At 46.8% G+C, this 18,252-nt stretch overlaps 2 protein-coding genes across 3 annotated transcripts in view; one reads left to right on the top strand and one right to left on the bottom strand.

Annotated features, from left to right (window-relative positions):
* The window catches only part of Coq9 (coenzyme Q9), a 16,361-nt gene extending 12,054 nt beyond the window's left edge, over positions 1-4,307 (bottom strand). The window contains exons 1-2 of the mRNA XM_021169471.2: positions 4,195-4,307; positions 185-335 (exon numbers count right to left, since the gene is read on the bottom strand). Coding sequence (XP_021025130.1) covers positions 185-335; positions 4,195-4,270 — 227 coding nt within the window. The 5' untranslated portion in view covers positions 4,271-4,307. The remainder of the gene's footprint in view (positions 1-184; positions 336-4,194) is intronic.
* Ciapin1 (cytokine induced apoptosis inhibitor 1) lies at positions 4,288-17,988 on the top strand. 2 transcript variants are annotated; one of them, XM_021169472.2, is made up of 9 exons: positions 4,288-4,440; positions 8,888-9,073; positions 9,842-9,994; positions 11,963-12,039; positions 12,738-12,900; positions 14,275-14,348; positions 15,215-15,330; positions 16,813-16,891; positions 17,337-17,982. In XM_021169472.2, the coding sequence occupies exons 2-9, from the start codon at positions 8,917-8,919 to the stop codon at positions 17,445-17,447; spliced, it is 930 nt and encodes a 309-aa protein (XP_021025131.1). In that variant the 5' UTR covers positions 4,288-4,440; positions 8,888-8,916; the 3' UTR covers positions 17,448-17,982. The 2 variants fall into 2 exon arrangements, with proteins under 2 accessions (XP_021025131.1, XP_021025132.1); XM_021169473.2 differs by lacking the exon at positions 4,288-4,440 and adding an exon at positions 4,447-4,737 and having other exon boundaries at positions 17,337-17,988.
* The last annotated feature ends 264 nt before the right edge of the window (positions 17,989-18,252 follow it).

Genomic DNA, 18,252 nt, shown 5'->3' with positions numbered 1-18,252 from the left:
GGGAAGGGAAGGGAAGGGAAGGGAAGGGAAGGGAAGGGAAGGGAAGGGAAGGGAAGGGAAGGAAGGAAGGAAGGAAGGAGAAGAAGACATCTGTGTGAAGGCAGGAGAGGACGGTGAGGAAAGAGGTACACTCTGAAGCATGCGAGGTGGCCAGCAACAGGCAGATGTGGACACTAGTGCTGACCTGGGGGGTGGACGGGAAAACTCGGGCCCCTGTGTCTCAGAATTCTGCTGAGAAGAAGAGTGGGGAGGCTGCTGCTTCTGCTCTTCTGAAGACCGGAACCCCACGGCAGTGTGGAAGGCGCGTGGCACCAGAGCTGGTCGGCAGCGGGCCACTGAAACAGAAACAAGACTGTTGGTTACGGAGGTTCACCATGGAAGACCCTCTGAGCCTCAGAGTGGCGATGCTGAGTTAATGCGCAGCAGGGGATGCCCCTGCAGCCACTCACTCCAGTGCTGAGTGCCCCATAGACATCTTGAGTAAAACAGGAGCCTTGAGGCATGTAATACAGTTAGCACAAGACCTGGCTGTCCTCCTGATCTGTTCCGACCACTGGTCATCTATATGGCCTGTATAAAGCATTTCCCTCAATATGCAGATTAAAATATTTATCTTAATTATTACCGTGTGCATGGAGATTTATTCCATATGTTTGGAGCTCAGAGGACACCTTTGTGGAGTTGGTTCTCTCTTTCTACCCTTACACACTTTCTGGCAATGGAGCTCAGGTACCTAAGTTTGTGTCAAGCACCTTCACCTACTGACCCATATTGCTGGCCCCTTAATATGCTGCTTAAACACCCCACAAATTGAGAGTATTAATCTCTACTTGTTCAATAACAATGTTGTTATGGTACCAAAATGTGAACATAACAGTGCCTGCCTTCAAAGTGTTTACATGGCCTTTCCTTCCTTCCCTTCCCATGTTTGTGTGTATTGTGTACATATGCATATTTGCATGTATGTGAGTGGGTGAGCATGCACAAGTAAGTGAAAGCTTGAAGTCAACTTTGGGAATCACCCCCAAAGCATCTGTTCTCCACTTTATTCACTAAGGTAGGCTCTCTCAATCAAACCCAGAGCGTATGGATAATCTTATACTAGCCAGCCTGCACTAGAGATCCCTAGATTCCACCTTTGGAGACTCCTTCCTTCCTTCCTTCCTTCCTTCCTTCTTTCCTTCTTTCCTTGTTTTCTTAGGTCAAGGTCTCACTATGTAGTCCTGGCTTGCCTCAAACTTCCGGAAATCTGCGTCTCTGCCTCCTGAGTGCTGGGATCAAAGGCATGCACCACCACATGCTGCATCCTATGAGGGTTCTCAGGACCAGAACTCTGGTTCTCACACTCAAGCACTTTACCTTTGAGCCATCTCCCCAGCCCCTGCAGCCTTAGGAAATACCAGTAGTGTTTGAAACTACCTTTTTTCTTTCCCAGCATTTAAAAAAAAACTTATTTATTTATTTATTTATTTATATATGATGACTACACTGTAGCTGTCTTCAGATTTACCAGAAGAGGGCATCGGATCCCATTACAGATGGTTGTGAGCCACCATGTGGTTGCTGGGGATTGAACTCAGGACCTCTGGAAGAGCACTCAGTGCTCTTTATCTTGGAACCATCTCTCCATTCCCCTTTCCCAGCATCTTATCATCAACATCTGCAAACATGTAACCAAGTTGAAGGAGCTGTGAACATCTGCATATCCTTCTAGCTGCTGCATACTTATCATGCGCTCACTAACCCACTTTACTCTCATACTTACTGCAGATCTCAGGGATCCTCACCGCCAACATTTCAGCCCAGGTAACAGTTTACTGTTCCTTTAGGGACTGTTTATATAAGATCAAATATACACATCTTAAACACAGTCCTGTTCGCAATGCAGACATATACACGTGTAGAACTCGAATCCTATGTAAGCAGACATGACCATCACCCAGAAAATCCCCCCCCCCCCCCCCCCGGCTTTCAGTCAGTCCCCATTCTTCTGATCTGAAACGTACACTCTAGGTTAGTTTTTGCTTGTCTTCAGATTTCTCTAAAGTTTCTTTTGTTTCATATATTACTTATTTATTTGGTTATTTGGTTTTTCAAGACAGGTTTTCTCTGTGTAGCTCTGGCTGTTCCGAAACTCACGCTGTAGATCTGGTTGGCCTCGAACTCAAGAGTTCTGCCTGCCTCTGCCTCCTGAATGCTGGGGTTAAAGGCTTTTTAAAGGCATGTCCCACCACTGTCTGGCTAAGTTTTAAAGATTTGTTCATCTGTATGAGTGTTTCACCTGCATGTATGTATGTGTACATGTCTGCCTGATGCCCACAAAGATGAGAAGAGGAGGCTAGGAACTGAATCCAGGGCAGCTGCAAAAACAGTGAGTGCTCTTAATGAGCCATTTCTCAAGCCCTGCTAGGTATACATTTTAGATTTATGTGTATGGGTGTTTTGCCTGAATTATGTCTGTGCTACACATGCATACTTTGTGTTCATGGAGGCTAGAAGGGGCTGCTGGACCCATGTGACTGGCAGGAACTAAACTTGGGTCCTCTGGAAGAATAGCCAGTGCTCTTAACCACTGAGCCCTCTCTCCAGACCATTATTTAGCTTTTAATTATGTATATTGTGTCAATCTGTGTGGGGGTATGAAGAAGGCATCAGATTCCCTGGTGCTGGAGTTAAGGTAGTTGTGAGCAGCCCATCGTGTGTGCCGGGAAGCCAACTTAGCATCCTCTGCAAGAGCAGGGTGCACTCTTAACTGCAGAGCCTCTCCCTCTCCTCCTAATTAGTGCATTTTTACAAGAACAGTATAGGTAACTCATAGAGTAGTCTGTGACAACAGTTAGAAATGTTTTGTTGTCTATGACTCTCTGAAAAGCCATTTTCCTGGATCTGTCTCACTTTCTTTTGAGTGCCTGTCTTTTTTCCTCAACCACTGTGTTCAAGCCTACATTAACATCTTTGTTAAACTTCATCTGTTTTAAACACAAACACACACACACAAATCAAAAGACCAGCCCATATTATTTTGAGACATAGACTTCCTATATAACTCAGGCTGAGGCAGGACTAACAAGTTTTTAAAAAAGAAAAAAAAAAAAAGGAATAAAAAAGAAAAGCATGATGACACACTCTTTTAAGAGCACTCAGGAGGCAGGAGCAGGCCAATCTCTCTAAGTTCCAGGTCAGTCTGGTCTATATTACAGCGAGTTCCAGGTCAGCCAGAAATATAGAGTGAGACTTTATCTCAAATACTTCAGAAAGGGGGGTACTTCGGAGATACCTGTTGTAAACTGCTTGCATAACATTGAAAAAAAGATGAATGTTTGGGTTTTAAGGGCCCACTTAATAAAAAGTTGTCAGGAATATAGTTGAACTTTTTGTGGACACAATTTCATGGGTAAATACCCTACGACTGGCTTTGTTGGCTAACATTGCATTATTTTTGTTAAACATTATTTCGTCTGAAACTCTAGCTAAAAATGCCAAAAAGGAAGTCATTGAAAATAATAAGGAAAGAAACACAGAACAGCATGCTTAAAAACATCAGCATTTGCTATAGGCCCAGATAGTTTGAAGTGAGGAGCCCCCAAAGTATGGCTGCGAGATCTCTGCGGCTCACAGAGATTTTAGTTGCATATTTTTTTTGTCACTGTGTCAGTGCAGAAAGATTCTATATACGGACAAGCGATTTTTGCTTTTCCACTTAATGACAGTGTACAAAGTTTCTAAAAGTAAATGTCTACTATTACTGTGGAGATAAAAATACGGGGCATATGGCAGCAAATGACGAATGTCACCAGCTTAGTGACGTGGTGTGGCAATAACTGACTCTGTGGCTGTTCGGTCTGTTTCTCCAGCGAGGCTGGCACAGCGCCTACGGCGACGGAGTTGAAAACGCTTTGCAACGGACGAGCTCTGTGACCTTGGGCACACCGAGGCCTCTCTGAAGCTCCATTACCTCTGGGGAACCGGGGTGACAGGACTGTCCCGCGGCTTTTGCCCCCGCACAGCTCAAGTCCGGCGACTGAAACCCTTAAGTGGCTCTTTCCAGCTCGCGACTCCAGCGGCTCCACGCCGATGCCCTTTACCTTGCTAGCCCCGACCAGAGCCTGTCATCCCACGCCAAGCCCAGATCCGCCCTGCGCCTCCTTCCCGCTTTTGCCCCTTGCGCCCCGGCTCGGCTGGCTGTCACCTCACCCGGCAGGCACCGCAGCTGCAGGAGCCTCCAGCCCAAGCGGCCGAGGACACCAGACGCGGCTGCTGTCGCCGCCATCTTGGAAGTGGGCACGCACGCACGCTGAGGGCGGCGACGCGCCGGGTAGCGTCACGCGTCAGTGGGGCCGCGTCCGCTCACTAGGACTCAGGTGCTGTGCGGTGTCTTCTCGCGAGAGACCAGGACGAGAAGCCGGCGTCCGCGGAGCGGGTTTTCAGGCTAGGAGGAAGGTGAGGACGCTCCGGGTCGCTCGAGCATCTGACCGGGCCTAACGGCCCTCCTAGGGGCCACTCTGGTCTCCCGTGCTCTCGCTTCGGCTTCTGGCGCCGTCATTGTCACCCCTTGGGGAAGCCGGGGTGAGGGGCCGCGGCGGCCGGGGCTCTGCACGCGGCGTGCTGGACGCCGGGGCTCGTCCGCCGCCTCTTTCCGCGTGAAACCCGGAGCTGGCATCGGGACCGCCAGTTTACTCCTAGCCATCGGTGGTGACCTTGAGTCTCCTCCAGGGCACTTGGCGGAAAGCACCAAAGGTGGGGAGAACCTGGAGCCACAGGTTGTCCGTTCGAGCCCGGCATTTATGTCCTAGGATGCTTGTTTATAGAAGGAGCCACCCAGGCTTTTGTCCTGGAGAGTTGCCCCTGTGCCGGGGTGTGATCTCTAGCGATCACGAGCCATTTGCAAGGTCGGGAGAAGTTCGCTTCTCGGCCTGAGTCCAAGCTGCGGGTCTTCAGAGTAGAGCGGACTGCCTCGCTTGCTCCACCAGGGCAGGCTTGATGTTCGCTAGAAGTAAACGGTGTATGTTTAGTGTCATGGTCATGGGAGGAACATGTATGTATAGGTGCATACGCATGTGTGTGGAGGCCAGAGGACAACTTGGTGTTTCATCAAACTGTGGCCACCTTCTTTGTGACAGGGCCTCTAGTTGGCCTGAAGCTTACCAGTTAAGGCTGAATAACAAACTTGGTCACACGAGCTTTTGAAATATATATACACACACATACATATATACATATATGTATGTACATATATACATATATGTATGTACACATATGTACACATATGTATACATATATACATATATGTATGTACATATATGTATGTACACATATATGTGTATATATTATATGTATGTATGTATATACACACACACATATATATATATAAAGATTCTGTGTGTGTTGGGGAGGAATCGATTCTCTGCTTCCACTTTGAGTTCTGAGGGTTAAACTCAGGTTGTCAGGCTTGTGTAAGCAAGCACCCCTAACCCACTGAATCAAATCGTCTTGGTAGCCCACACACCAAGGTTTTCTATGTGGGTTCTGGGGCTCAAACTCCTTATGCTTGCAAAGCACAGCCTCGACCTTCCCAGAGCCCTGATAATGGCTTTTGAGAGAAGAGTTTCACCGAGGTTCGAGGAGCGTAAACTGTCCTCAGAACTCCTACACCAGCCTCCCGAGAGAGCTAGGATTACCTGCAGGCTCCGACATTCTTGGCTATTGGTTGGTGTTTGTTTGGCTTTGTGGTATTGAAGAGAACCCAGGTCATGCTAGGTTAAGCACATACCACTGAACTGTGCCCCTATCCCTAATCAGCTGGACCTGCTACCACTGAGTCACCCTCAGCCTCCCTGCCACCTTAAATGGGACCCCAAGCCTAAGATTATGCTTCTTTTTTTTTTTTTTTTCGAGACAGGGTTTCTCTGTGTAGCCCTGGCTGTGCTTCTTAGGTGCCTTAAAGATAAATAAACCCACCTCCAGAAGTTACTCCCAGAGGAGAGGCACTGCTCTTACTGCCTGCTGGTAACTTAGCAGAGCGGCCTCAAACTCCCAGAGATCTGCCCAGCTTTGTCTGGAGAGTACTAGTATTAAAAGCAAATGCGGGCCGGGCGTGGTGGCGCACGCCTTTAATCCCAGCACTTGGGAGGCAGAGGCAGGCGGATTTCTGAGTTCGAGGCCAGCCTGGTCTACAAAGTGAGTTCCAGGACAGCCAGGGCTACACAGAGAGACCCTGTCTCAAAAAANAAAANAAAAAAAAAAAAAGCAAATGCGTATTCACCCGGTAGTAACATTTTTTAAAAAGCCATGGGTTGATGGTGTCAGTTGGAGGAGCGTCTAACAAACAAGGTCAGTTATGTGACAGTTATGTGACATTGACTTCTACTTCACCTCTTTAGTTGTGAAACAGCCCTGAGTCACAGCTCCTGAGTATGCTGGCTTAGGCACTGGAATTTTTTTCTTTTTAAATAATTTTGGGTTTGTTTTGGTTTGTTGTTGTTTGTTCGCTTGTTTAAATATTTATTTATTATATGTAAGTACACTGTAGCTGTCTTCAGACACACCAGAAGAGGGCATCTGATCTTATTACAGATGGCTGTGAGCCACTGTGGGTTGTTTTGTTGTTGTTGTTGTTGTTGTTTTAAATAGATTAACAAAAGCAAACAAAACAGATGAACATGGTTACACTTCTAGAGCTTAAAAGAACATTGTCTACTAAGGAAGTGCTGACTAGAAACTGTAGGTGTGTGTGTTTTGATGGAGGGGGAGGTTTAAGGTTTAATCTACTCATGAGGTCCCTCTCATTATGGGAAGCCGAATGTGTTGTTTTCTCTGATAATTTCCTGACAATCCCACTGGTACAGGGATGTCAAAGGCAAGGCTCTCCTGTGAGGTCCGAAGGATGGAAGGGAGCTTTGCATATTTTCCTTAGGAGCATCTTAAAGGAGGAAGAGGAAGGTGTTACCAAGACTGTTGGAAACAAAGAAGAGGTGGACCTGAGGCCTTTGATGAACATGATTCATTAACCAGCCTCTGTAGAATGTGTTACAGGACTTACTGTCCCAGGGTTTCTTAGTCAGTCTTAAGAATAGGAGGCTAGTTGCTATTCCTGTTTATTGACAGGAAAAGAGAAGAGACTAAAGCTGACTTGCAGTAGTCCTATGCCTAAGGAAACAGTATTTTTACTCTCTTCCCACCCAGCCAGTCTTAAATGTGAGATTGATTCCAAGTTGCCCAACTTAAAGATTTACAAAGATTCTTTCCCAACACCATGTGACAATTAGAAGCTTAAAAGTGTTCATTCATCATCCTTAGGGATTTAAAATCCAAAACTAAACAACCAAAAAATCCTGCCTGTCGGATAACCACGTGGCATACTTTTACTTCAGCTTTTTGCTGAGTCAGGGTAGCACACTGCTGATGTTCACAAGAAGAAACTGAACAGAAGGTGTGGTTGGAAATACAGTAAGGAAAGAGTCACCTTGCATTGGAAGCCAGATTTTGAAACTAGCCAGATAAGGAGTTAAGTTTTGCTGAAGAAATTAAAACCACTAGTAAATTATCTCTTACATGACAAAGCACTGTGCAGTGTAGTCAAGGGTGACTGGTGAAAGGTCATGGGTTTTAGACACAGGGGAATTACTTGAACTTTTTTTTTTCCAAGCCAAACGTGATGTTGCATACCTGTAACCCTAGTACTTGTGAATTAGGGGAGGCATGATCAGAAGTTCAAGACCAGCTTGAGCTATCTGAGTCTTGGACTCCTCCCAAAAACAGTTACTTAAAAATGAAATGCATTTTTTTAATTACATTTTATTTGTGTGTGTGTGTGCCCTCCTGTGCTGTACCTGCAGGTGTGGCTGTCATAGAAGTTAGTTCTCTTGCTCCATATGTGCTCATGAAGACTGAACTCAGATCATCAAGTTTGGCAACAAGTGTCTTTTACTTGCTGATCCATCCTTCTCCCCCCTCCCCCCAGCACCCCTCCCCTGTCCCTGCCCCCCACTCCCACATGAATGTTTTTACAGAACTGTAATGCCTGTTACTTAAATTCCGTCTGGGAGTGTGGTGGTATCCCTGTCCCAGAGTTGGCTATCTCTGCAAAGTCAGAAGTGTTCAGTGGGAACCTCCTACCACTGCTTCTTTGTTTCACTTACTTGAAGCTAGAAACTTGGTAGCATTAATGTTTAAGGAGAGAGGAGCTAAACAGAGGTATCTCTTGACCTCCTCGGTAAGCATTGTGTACACAGACCTGCATATCAGGTGGAAGAGAAAGTTGACCCGGGGCAGGGAGTTTTCATAATTAAAACATAGGTTTGGATTCTAATCCCAGTTTTTGTTTTACATCACATAATGTGTGTACAGTGTCGGCTGACACAGTTCTTTACCTATACATTGGGAGTGACCTAATATCAGACTCTTCTGAGGGTCATTTGAGGTGATGTATGTATAAGGTGCTTTAAAGAAGTTGGCTAAGGTTAAATGTTGAAGGCAGCAGTGGTTACTACAGAATCAGTCGAGTTGAATTTTTATAAGTAATGAAAAAGAAGTGTTTGGTTTGCAAATTAAAGCAAATTTTAAAAAGATGTAGCTGTGTTTAGGTTGTCTGCCAACTTACTGCCTTCCTTGCTGAGTCCTGTGCTGATGAATGCCCACTTGTTTCATAGCCAGCTCAAACCGAGCTATCTCAAAGATGAAATAATCTTCCTGTCTCCACCCTTCTTACTCGATGCTAATCCCCTTGTCTTGACTCTGCCTTATCGGTCCTGTCTACCTGTTATGTCAGGGACTGTTGGGATTCTGACGCCTGAGGCTCTAGTTCAGTCAGTCAGGCTCTTAGGGTTACCAGCTTTGGAGGACGCACGGGTTACACTGCTCTTTTGTCTTGTCTTGTTTCTTTTGCTAGTACCATTTAGGTCCAGCAGCACGGCCGGAATGGAGGAGTTTGGGATCTCCCCTGGCCAGCTTGTGGCAGTGTTCTGGGACAAGTCATCTCCTGAGGAAGCCCTAAAAAAGCTGGTGGCTAGACTGCAAGAGTTAACTGGCAGCGAGGGCCAGGTATTCATGGAAAACGTCACCCAGCTGTTGCAGTGTGAGTTCCTACCTGTCCTTGGCTCACAGGGCGAGAAGGGCTTGGATGGGAGCTGCTTGTCCATGGTTCCTGACACTTGGGTTTTGTTTGGGGCCACCCCATTTCTTTTTAGATGAAGTAGAGTGGACCCGGGCATGCAGTGGGTAATTTCTGCATGCTCTTGTGCTTTGGAGTCTACTACCATTCTAAAGAGCTTCTCTTTCACTTCTTCCCCCTCGTCTTTTTTGTTTTTGTTTTTGTTTTTCGAGACAGGGTTTCTCTGTATAGTCCTGGCTGTTCTGGAACTCACTCTGTAGACCAGGCTGGCCTCGAACTCAGAAATCCGCCTGCCTCTGCCTCCCAAGTGCTGGGACTAAAGGCGTGCGCCACCATGCCCAGCTTTTTTTTTTTTTTTTTTTTTTAAGATTTATTTGTTATATGTAAATACACTGTACCTGTTTTCAGACACACCAGAAGAGGGCATCAGATCCCATTACAGATGGTTATGAGCCACCATGTGGTTGCTGGGAATTGAACTCAGGACCTTTAGGAACAGTAGTCAGTGCTCTTAACCACTGAGCCATTTCTCCAGCCCCTTCCCCTTGTCTTATTAAGGTTAAGAATCTGTAAGCTACAGAGCAGAAGAGTCTTAACGCTCTCTGCTAGTATCAGTGGCTTGCTATTTGCTATGGAGGTTCATTCTGGGTGATGCCTGTGTCCTGTGGGAGCTTGAGAGGCGGGTTGGGAGATTGCTTCCCAGCTTAGGCAACTGTTGATTCTTCTTTTCAGCTGCGCATAAGGAATCCAGCTTCGATGTCATTCTGTCGGGTGTAGTCCCAGGAAGCACCTCTCTGCACAGTGCTGAGGTTCTGGCTGAGATGGCCTGGATCCTCCGGCCAGGGGGCTGTCTTTTTCTGAAAGAACCAGTGGAGACAGCTGAAGGTACGGGTCTTGGTGCTCAGAAGGTGAAAGTTTAGCACAGCCGTGTCTGTGCGCGCGCGCGCCGTCTCCCTGAGACTGAGACTGAGGTACTCCTGTAGTATTAGTCCCTCAGGGGTAGATGTTAGAGTCTGAGGCAACAGAGCTGAGAAGATGTGCTCTTTGGTTGACCTACAAGATCATAAGTAGAAGGAGATTGCCACCTAAAATGGCTGAATCTGTCACCAGATGAACGGTTCATCTTTGTCATGTTTCTGACAGAGAGAACATTCCAGCACTGAGGAGGAGCACACATAGCAACTTCCTGTGAGTCTGTGGTTATTCCAGAATACAGAGTTTTAAAGCAATGGCTGGAATCCTGGGAGTAAAAAATAATATGCGAGAAGCTTAAAGTATTCCGAAAATTGCAAGCTAAAACTAATCCAAGAACTAAAGCCTTGAGGCGCAGTAGTGTAGCTGTCAGAATTGTTAATCCTGGGTTTCTAGCTTTTTTTTTTCTTCACTGAATTCAATCAAGATGTAGAAGTATTCCACCAGAAACAGTAAAATAATAGAAATGGAAGTATTTCAGAGAAAATAAAAATGTATTGTGTATCTATAGCTGTGACCTTGTTATGTCTATGGCAGACACAAGCTTTCTTGCTGGAAACTTTTATGATTTTTTAAGAGAGAAGAAATGTATGCACATTTGTGTATTGGTGTGTGTGTGTGTGTCTGCCGTCTGTATGTGAGTATACATGAACATGAGTGTAGTAGGAGGCCAAAGGTATTAGACCCCCTGTATGGTTAGTGGGGTCCGCTCTGCAGGACTGGAGAGGCAGGACATGGGAGTTTGACTGTGCTTACCCCACGCCATTGCTGGGTGGGTACCAGGCTATGGGGAAGCTGCAGGACACCGGTTGGGGTGGGGTGTGTGTGTGTGTGTGTGTGTGTGTGTGTAGCGCAGTCTGAGGTCCTGGGAACCGCTGGCTGCTCTTTAGGCAAAAGCTTTCTCCAGTACTCCCCCGTGGTAGAAAGTAGATGGGTAAAACAGTACCCTACTTCTTAGGGTGGGCCTGAGGTTAAATATCTTTTGTAGGGAGGAGTGTCTGGGAAGGAGAGTTTATTAGCTAAGTCCTCAAGGCCTTTACATACCTCATTAAAATGAAGATCTGTCTTGAGCCTACGTGACCACAGGGACTACTACATGTGGAGGGGGTTGGGACGTTTTTCTTACATGACTGAGGCCACAAATCTATGGAGGGCTGAGGCCTCATGCCAAGAGCCTGGTTCTCTGGGGGGGGGGGGGGGGGGGGGGGGGGGGGGGGGGCGGCGATACGCCTTCCATCCCTTTAGAGTCACCAGGGTTTCTAACCTTAGCTCAACCAGGAACCAGGCTGCCTTTCATGGTCCTACAACCCCCGTCCTGGAGCTAGAGTTAAGGTTGTTGTGAGCCTTCTGAAGTGGGTGCTGGGAGCTAAATTCCCATCCTCTGCAAGGGCTGTGTGTGCTTATAACCACTGGGCTATCTTGCCAGCCTGTTCTTGCTGGAAATTTAAACCTTGAGTCATAAATGGTGAGAGACAGTACTTAGGTTTCTGTGTACTTCACAGTTTATAACTTTATTCATTATCTAACATTCTTTGGGAGGGGTTTCCAGGAAGCAGAACATGGACTTATGACCTGTACTAGCCTAAATAAGAATACTTGGGGCACTGGAGAGATAGCTCAGCAGACCTTCCAGAGGTCTTGAATTCAATTCTCAGCAACCACATGTTGGCTCACAACCATCTGTAATGACAACCATCTGTAATGAGATCCAATGCTCTCTTCTGGAATGCCTGAAGACAGCAACAGTGTACTCATAAAAATTTAATTAAAAAAAAAAGAATACTTTGAACCACCAAAAGATTTTTCAAGATAAATGTTATCACTAAACTAGTTTTCCCAACTTTGATATATGGAGCCATTGATGGAGGTTTTCCTTGACAGTTAACAATGACAAAATGAAGACGGCCTCTAAGCTGTGTTCAGCCCTGACTCTTTCTGGCCTCGTGGAAATAAAAGAGGTAAGTGTGTCGATATCCATCTTTGTTAGGTAAACCTTGGGTGACCCAAACCTACAGAGTGTTTGTCAGTAATCCTGGGCAAGTGAGGTGATAGGCACTGTGCAGAACTAGGAAGTAACGTGATACTTGCTGCCTGAGAGAGAGAGAGAGAGAGAGAGAGAGAGAGAGAGAGAGAGAGAGAGAGAGGATGCTTTGAAAAAGAAAGCCTTGGGAACAGGTCCCTTCTGAAGACTCGGTGGTTCGCACTGGCCTTCCTAGAGCTGTTAAACAGTGATGTGCTGCAGGGAGGACGGCGACTGACTGCTTATGTCCCACTCAGTGTATACAGCTCTTAGGCTTCTATGGAGTATTGTCCCTTAGACCTTTGGTAGAGACAAGACTGTGGAAGGGGGTGTGCACTTATGACAGTTGAGTAGAGAGATATGTTCAAGTTAAGAGAGGCCTTTGTCGTTCCATATTTTCTAGAAATTAAATTTTAAAATATTAGCATTTTCTTGGTTTGAAAGACGTGTTAGTCAGTTACAGCTGTATTGTTATATTCCTGCTTTTTTTTTTTTTAAATGTGATTCAGGCCTTTAAATTCTCTTTTTGAGACAGAGACTCACTGTTGGATGTAGCCCAGGCTAGCCATGTGGCTGGCTTGGTGAAACAGTGAATGGAGGAGCGTGCACTGATTCGTGGGATGTCTTCAATTGTAGTTACAGAGGGAGGCCTTAAGCCCTGAGGAGGTGCAGTCCGTGCAGGAACACCTGGGCTACCACAGTGACAGCCTGCGCTTAATCCATGTCACTGGCAAGAAGCCAAACTTTGAAGTGGGTTCTTCTAGCCAGCTAAAGCTTCCCAACAAGAAGTCTTCTTCAGGTAAGACTAGCTGGGGATACTCTTGTGCGTGTGGTGGGGAGGGTGGCGGGGAGGCCTGCCTGAGTCCTTTCTTCAGTTGATGAAGTCTCTCAGGCCCTGGGAGGATGGATGGGTTTGCCCTCAGGAGACCTCACAATGGTGATAGCATTTTCATACATGACACTCATACAGAAAAAAGGGTTTTTGTTATGACCTTTTCATGTACATCACTGTACCCTGCTCCTCCTCACTCCCTTGCTGCATCCCCTGTAGATATTACTGTAATGTCCTGTCAGAGCTGTAACCACAGTACCTGTTGGTCCTGTGGAACACCCTCCAGGATACGTCCTGTTTAAATGCTTAAACACAAAACCTGTGTTTCTTCTGCCTAAAAACTTGTGTGCATGTCTGTGTGCAAACACTGCTTATTTCTCATTCTGCCTGTTACTGTTTTCCCATGTTTCATTCGTCATGTTTCGGTTGTGCTTGGCTGTGAGGAATGCAGAAATCTGACAAGTTTGCTGGCATAGCCACACTGCACTCTTTTGCTGTCCAGCTTTAATCTTTCTGGAGTCCTGTGACCTCAGTTTACAGTGCTTACTTCCTGCCCTCTGAGTGGCAGGAATAGAGTTCTCGAGCCTGGCCTCAGGAAATACATGGACCTTTGATTTTGTAGGCCCAGGAGGATTAGGGTAGCTTAGATGAGTAATGCTCTTGTGGATGTTGTGAGTATCCAGCTGTGACACTGACAGTCTCTGGTGGTGGGTGTGCTTACCCAAAAGGCCTTGCCTAGGATTTGCCCCTCTAATGCCCAGCACTGAGGCTCACAGATTCTTTCTAGTGTCCTGACCTAGATGGAAAATGTCCTATCATTGTGTTACCTGGCCACCAGCCTCACTAGAGTCTGTTTTCTTCTTTAACAGGCTTAAGTGAAGCTAAATCTTAGCCACTTAGGAAGTTGTTGATACTTTTCTCATTTGACTCTCCAAATACTTAGAGTAGGCAGAGGGAGTACTATTACCATGTTGTAGGGTGTTAAATTCCGGTAGCAAGGAACAGGCAGGCAGCATAGAATGGATGTTGTAGCCCCACATAACAACCACAGCTATAAAACTAGGTGGGGTACCTCACCAGGTTCTCAGCATGCACGGTTAGGTGAGATGATGGGAGTGCTGGTGGAAAGCCTAGCTGAAAGCAAACAAGTAAGGAACACAGACTTCCTTTACTGTGTGAAGGCTGTACCTTCGGATCGTAGAGGAGCTGAGTGCCAGCTTCCCCTCCTGTCTTCTCAGTCTGTTCAGTCAGTCACTCTGCTGGTCCCCACAGGTGCTGGGGCTTGCTTGTAGTTGGCTTCTGACAGTTTAAAGAGTTCTTTTCCTTTACTGTTTGACTCAGTGAAGCCTGTTGTGGATCCTGCTGCTGCCAAGCTCTGGACCCTCTCAGCCAATGACATGGAGGATGACAGCGTGGTGAGTTGGCCCTGTGGTCACCTGACTGGTCCTCCCACCCACACACCCCATGCCTTGCAGTAAAAAGTGACCTTAGATTTTATTTGTTTAATTTCATGTGTATGAGTGTCTGTCTATCTCTCTGTGTATATGGGCACTATATGCATGCCTGGCGTTCTCAGAGGCCAGAGAGAGTGTCAGATCCCCTGGAACCGGAGTTGAGTTGCAGGTAGTCATTAGCTGGTAGAATACACATTTAATCCTAGCATTTGGAAAGCAGAGGCAGACAGATCTGAGTTCAAGGTCAGCCTGGTCTACAAATGGAGTTCTAAGATAGCCAGGGCTACACAGAGAATCCCTGTGTTGGAAAAAAAAAAACAAAGAAAAATAAGCAAACAAAAAGAAAAAAGTTGTTTCTGCACCTTTACTATTGAGGCAAGAGTGATGAGCAAAATAAGTCATGGTTTATGTTCTCAGAGTGTGCAGATGTAACTGTCTTCACGTTTCACAGATATATTTATAACTGTCTGCTTTTTTCCTCTCAAATTTTATGGAAAATGTTTCACTTCCATTGACTGTATTTTATTATCTACAAGTAGTCATATATTGAAATAAATACAATATTTTTCTTCATTTTACCTGTGCCCACCCTCCCCATGAAAACACACACACACACACACACACACACACTCTTTCTCCCTCCACCCGATTGCTCCTCTCTCTCTCCCTCCCCCCCCCCCCCCCCCCCCCCCGCTCTCACCATTAGCCTCCTCAGCCTGTGGCCTAGCTCACAGTGGTGTTGCTTTTACGTTGCACTGTGTGTGCGTTGTGTGCTTTTCATCAGAGGGACCATGGCTGTGTTGCTAAGTGTTTGCATCACTCTCCAGGATCTCATTGACTCAGACGAGCTGCTTGATCCAGAGGATTTGAAGAGGCCTGACCCAGCCTCCCTGAAGGCTCCTTCATGTGGGGAAGGGAAAAAGAGGAAGGCCTGTAAGAACTGGTACGTGCTGGGGAGCAGGTCTGCTCTGCTGAGCTCTTCTCCAGGTGTCACAGCATCTCTCTGTCCTCATTCTCTTGAAAATGGTTTTCCTCTAAGATGTATAGAGGAATGAACTAAACAGGTAAACCTTAAAGAATGACACAGACCCACACACCATGGTGTAGATTAAGAAATGGAAGCATCCTGTCTGGGCATCCCAGCCCTTGAGAGGCAGAAGCAAGCGGATCTCTCTGAGCTCCGGGTTAGCATGGTCTATATAGAGTTCCAGGCCAGCATGCAAGAGGCTGAGGCAGGGTCGCCTATATAGCAAGACTGTTTTGAAAACTTTTTAAAATAAATAAAAACAAGCTGATCATATAGCTGAGCATCTAGGTGGATTTGTTTATTCACTTTTATTAAAGGGAGCCTAGTTAGATGTTGAGGGTGGGAAAGCTCTTAAGTTTCAGAGCCGGTGTCTTCTACAGGGATAAGGTTGCTCAGGGCAAGTCTTCCTATGTAAGCTACCAGTTTTTTGGCACCTTAAGGCTCAGGAGGAGGTGGGAGTGATGGTTTGTCTGTCAAGCTGAGTCTGTTGCTGTTTCCCTACAGTTTCCAATTGTGTACTGCTGTTGTTTTTGTAGTGCTGGGGGGAGTTTGAAAAACGTGAAATAGTAGGTCCCTGTGTCACTCTGTCCTAACACGGAAGCTTTGCATTGGTATTTCTACTAGTGCCAGCCAGGCTTGGCTTGTTTATTCATCCACTGGTGGTGGTTATGGCTCTTTGCTTGTGTGTTTGTTTGTTTATACTTTTTTAAAAAAGATTTATCATTATATCGAAGTACACTGTAGCTGTCTCCAGACACACCAGAAGAGAGCATCAGATCTCATTACAGATGGTTGTGAGCCACCATGTGGTTGCTGAGATTTGAACTCAGGACCTTTGGAAGAACAGTCAGTGCTCTTAACTGCTGAGCCATCTCTCCAGCCCTATTTTTGGTTTTGGTTTTGTTGTTGTTGTTGTTGTTTTGTTTGTTTGTTTTCTGAGATAGTCTCACACTACAGTTCAGGCTCACGGGGAGCTTGGTGTTATAACTTTGCTGACCTCCCCAGTGCTGGGGTCTCAGCCCTGCACCACCACCTTTGGCTTTATTCCAGTTTGCCAACATCTACAAATGAGAGGATTTCAAGTGAAAATCCAGATTTTCTTGTGTTTAATTTATTTTTGGTATGTTTGTGGTGCTGGGCATACAGCCCAGGGTCCTACACATGCTAGGGAAGTGCTCTACCACTGGGCTCAGCTCCTTCTGTTCATGAATTTGGGTCTGCTTCCCGCAGAAGTCAGCAGGACAGCTCCCCTATCCTTCTCCACTCTGCTGTCTTCCCAGCGACCTCACCCCTAGCCTGCTGCTTCTGTAACACTTTACTTGACATTGTGTAAAAAGAGAAAAGTCTTAGGTGTATGTTAGCACTGTGAGAGATTTGACGTTTCTGTTGGGTCCCCAGCACCTGTGGCCTCGCAGAGGAACTGGAGAGGGAGCAGTCCAAGGCGCAGAGCTCTCAGCCCAAGTCAGCCTGTGGAAATGTACGTACTGCACCTCCTGACACCCACCAACCCCTGACCCTAACTGCACACAGAGTAGCTGATCTTAAGGGATTTGTCACTGAGTGTTGTCATAGTGGGCCACAAGTGCAGCTGTAATGAGAAGAGGTTACCCTGAGAGGGAGTCGGCATTCTCATGCCAGGCTGGCAGTGGCTATCAGTTTTTATTTTGGCTGACCTTGCTGTGATCTCCTGTAGCAGAGGCTGCCTGAGCTACCTCTCCTCCGTCCCATGGGCTTCCACATAACTCAGGCAGGCCATAAACCTGCCTCAGCCTCCCAAGTATGTCAGTACAGCTGTGTTACCAGCTCTCGTGGCTGGAGCCCGTACTGACTGACTTTTCATAGAACAAGAGACCCGTGGGTGTACAAAGATGCCCTTTCCCTTTGGCCCTTTGCCTCTCTATGTGACTGTTGTTTCTCCACAGTGCTACCTGGGTGACGCTTTCCGCTGTGCCAACTGCCCCTACCTCGGGATGCCAGCCTTCAAGCCTGGCGAGCAGGTGCTCCTGAGCAATAGCAATCTCCAGGATGCCTAGGAGGGACCTCAAGCCCACACACCTCCTCCAGCAACTCCTGTCCTCAGCTCCTCCCACGGCCTCCTCCCACCTCTGGATTCAGTCACTCTGAAAACATTCACAGGGAGAGGCTTGCAGCCGAGAGAAGCTGCTGTGGGCAGTGGGGTGTGGTGCTGCTATGTCTTGAAAGACCAAGGTTTGAGGGGACCTGTCTCTTAGTGTTAGGAGAAGAGGGTGGATGCACCCTAAGGAACTCTGCTCCTGGTGTTACAGTGCTGACCCTCTCCACCCTTGAATATTTATGCTGAATAAGCTCCAGGCTCCACTCAGTGATGCTGCCACCTGCTGGACTTCCTCAGGATGTATTTCTTGGAGCCATGGGTCAGCTGTCAAAGGGCCTCAGGGGCACCAAAGAAGTCACTACCCCAGTTGTGATCCATCTTGTGTCCCTCTGCCTTTCTCACCTCACCCTGTTTTACTGTAGTGTTGTATCTGTGTCCTGTTGTCATTTCTGTTAAATGGTATTAAACTTCTGTGTTTCTGTGTCTCCCTTTTACTGTGAGTGTGTCTGTGTGTCTGTGTGTGGTAGTGAAGGGTTGTCTGTCACCCATCCACATTCAGCTTGGACTATGAAAATTGTTTTTGAAGAAGTTGACATCACACAGGAATGTGGCCAGAGCTGCCCACTAGCTAGGACTAGGATCTGTCTTCAGCTCCTATAGGAGCCAGGTGGAGAATGCAGGTTAGGGCAGGCTGGACCAGCAGCAGGAGGCCCTCTTCGTCTCCCTCCTGCCTCTGCCCACATCCCTGTTATCCATCATGCCTG

This window comes from Mus caroli, chromosome 8 (genome assembly GCF_900094665.2).
Source record: "Mus caroli chromosome 8, CAROLI_EIJ_v1.1, whole genome shotgun sequence".
In the NCBI taxonomy this organism is placed as follows: Eukaryota; Metazoa; Chordata; class Mammalia; order Rodentia; family Muridae; genus Mus; species Mus caroli.
The sequence above is the reverse complement of the archived record's forward strand: the minus strand, read 5'-3'. Positions and strand labels throughout refer to the sequence as shown.

Bases quoted from the DNA above. Each gene is read 5' to 3' on its own strand.
- Ciapin1 (XM_021169473.2), top strand. From the start codon at position 8,917: ATGGAGGAGTTTGGGATCTCCCCTGGCCAGCTTGTGGCAGTGTTCTGG. The intron at 14,349-15,214 runs GTGAGTTGGCCC...ATCACTCTCCAG, and splicing joins ACATGGAGGATGACAGCGTG to GATCTCATTGACTCAGACGA. The intron at 15,331-16,812 runs GTACGTGCTGGG...TTGGGTCCCCAG, and splicing joins AGGAAGGCCTGTAAGAACTG to CACCTGTGGCCTCGCAGAGG.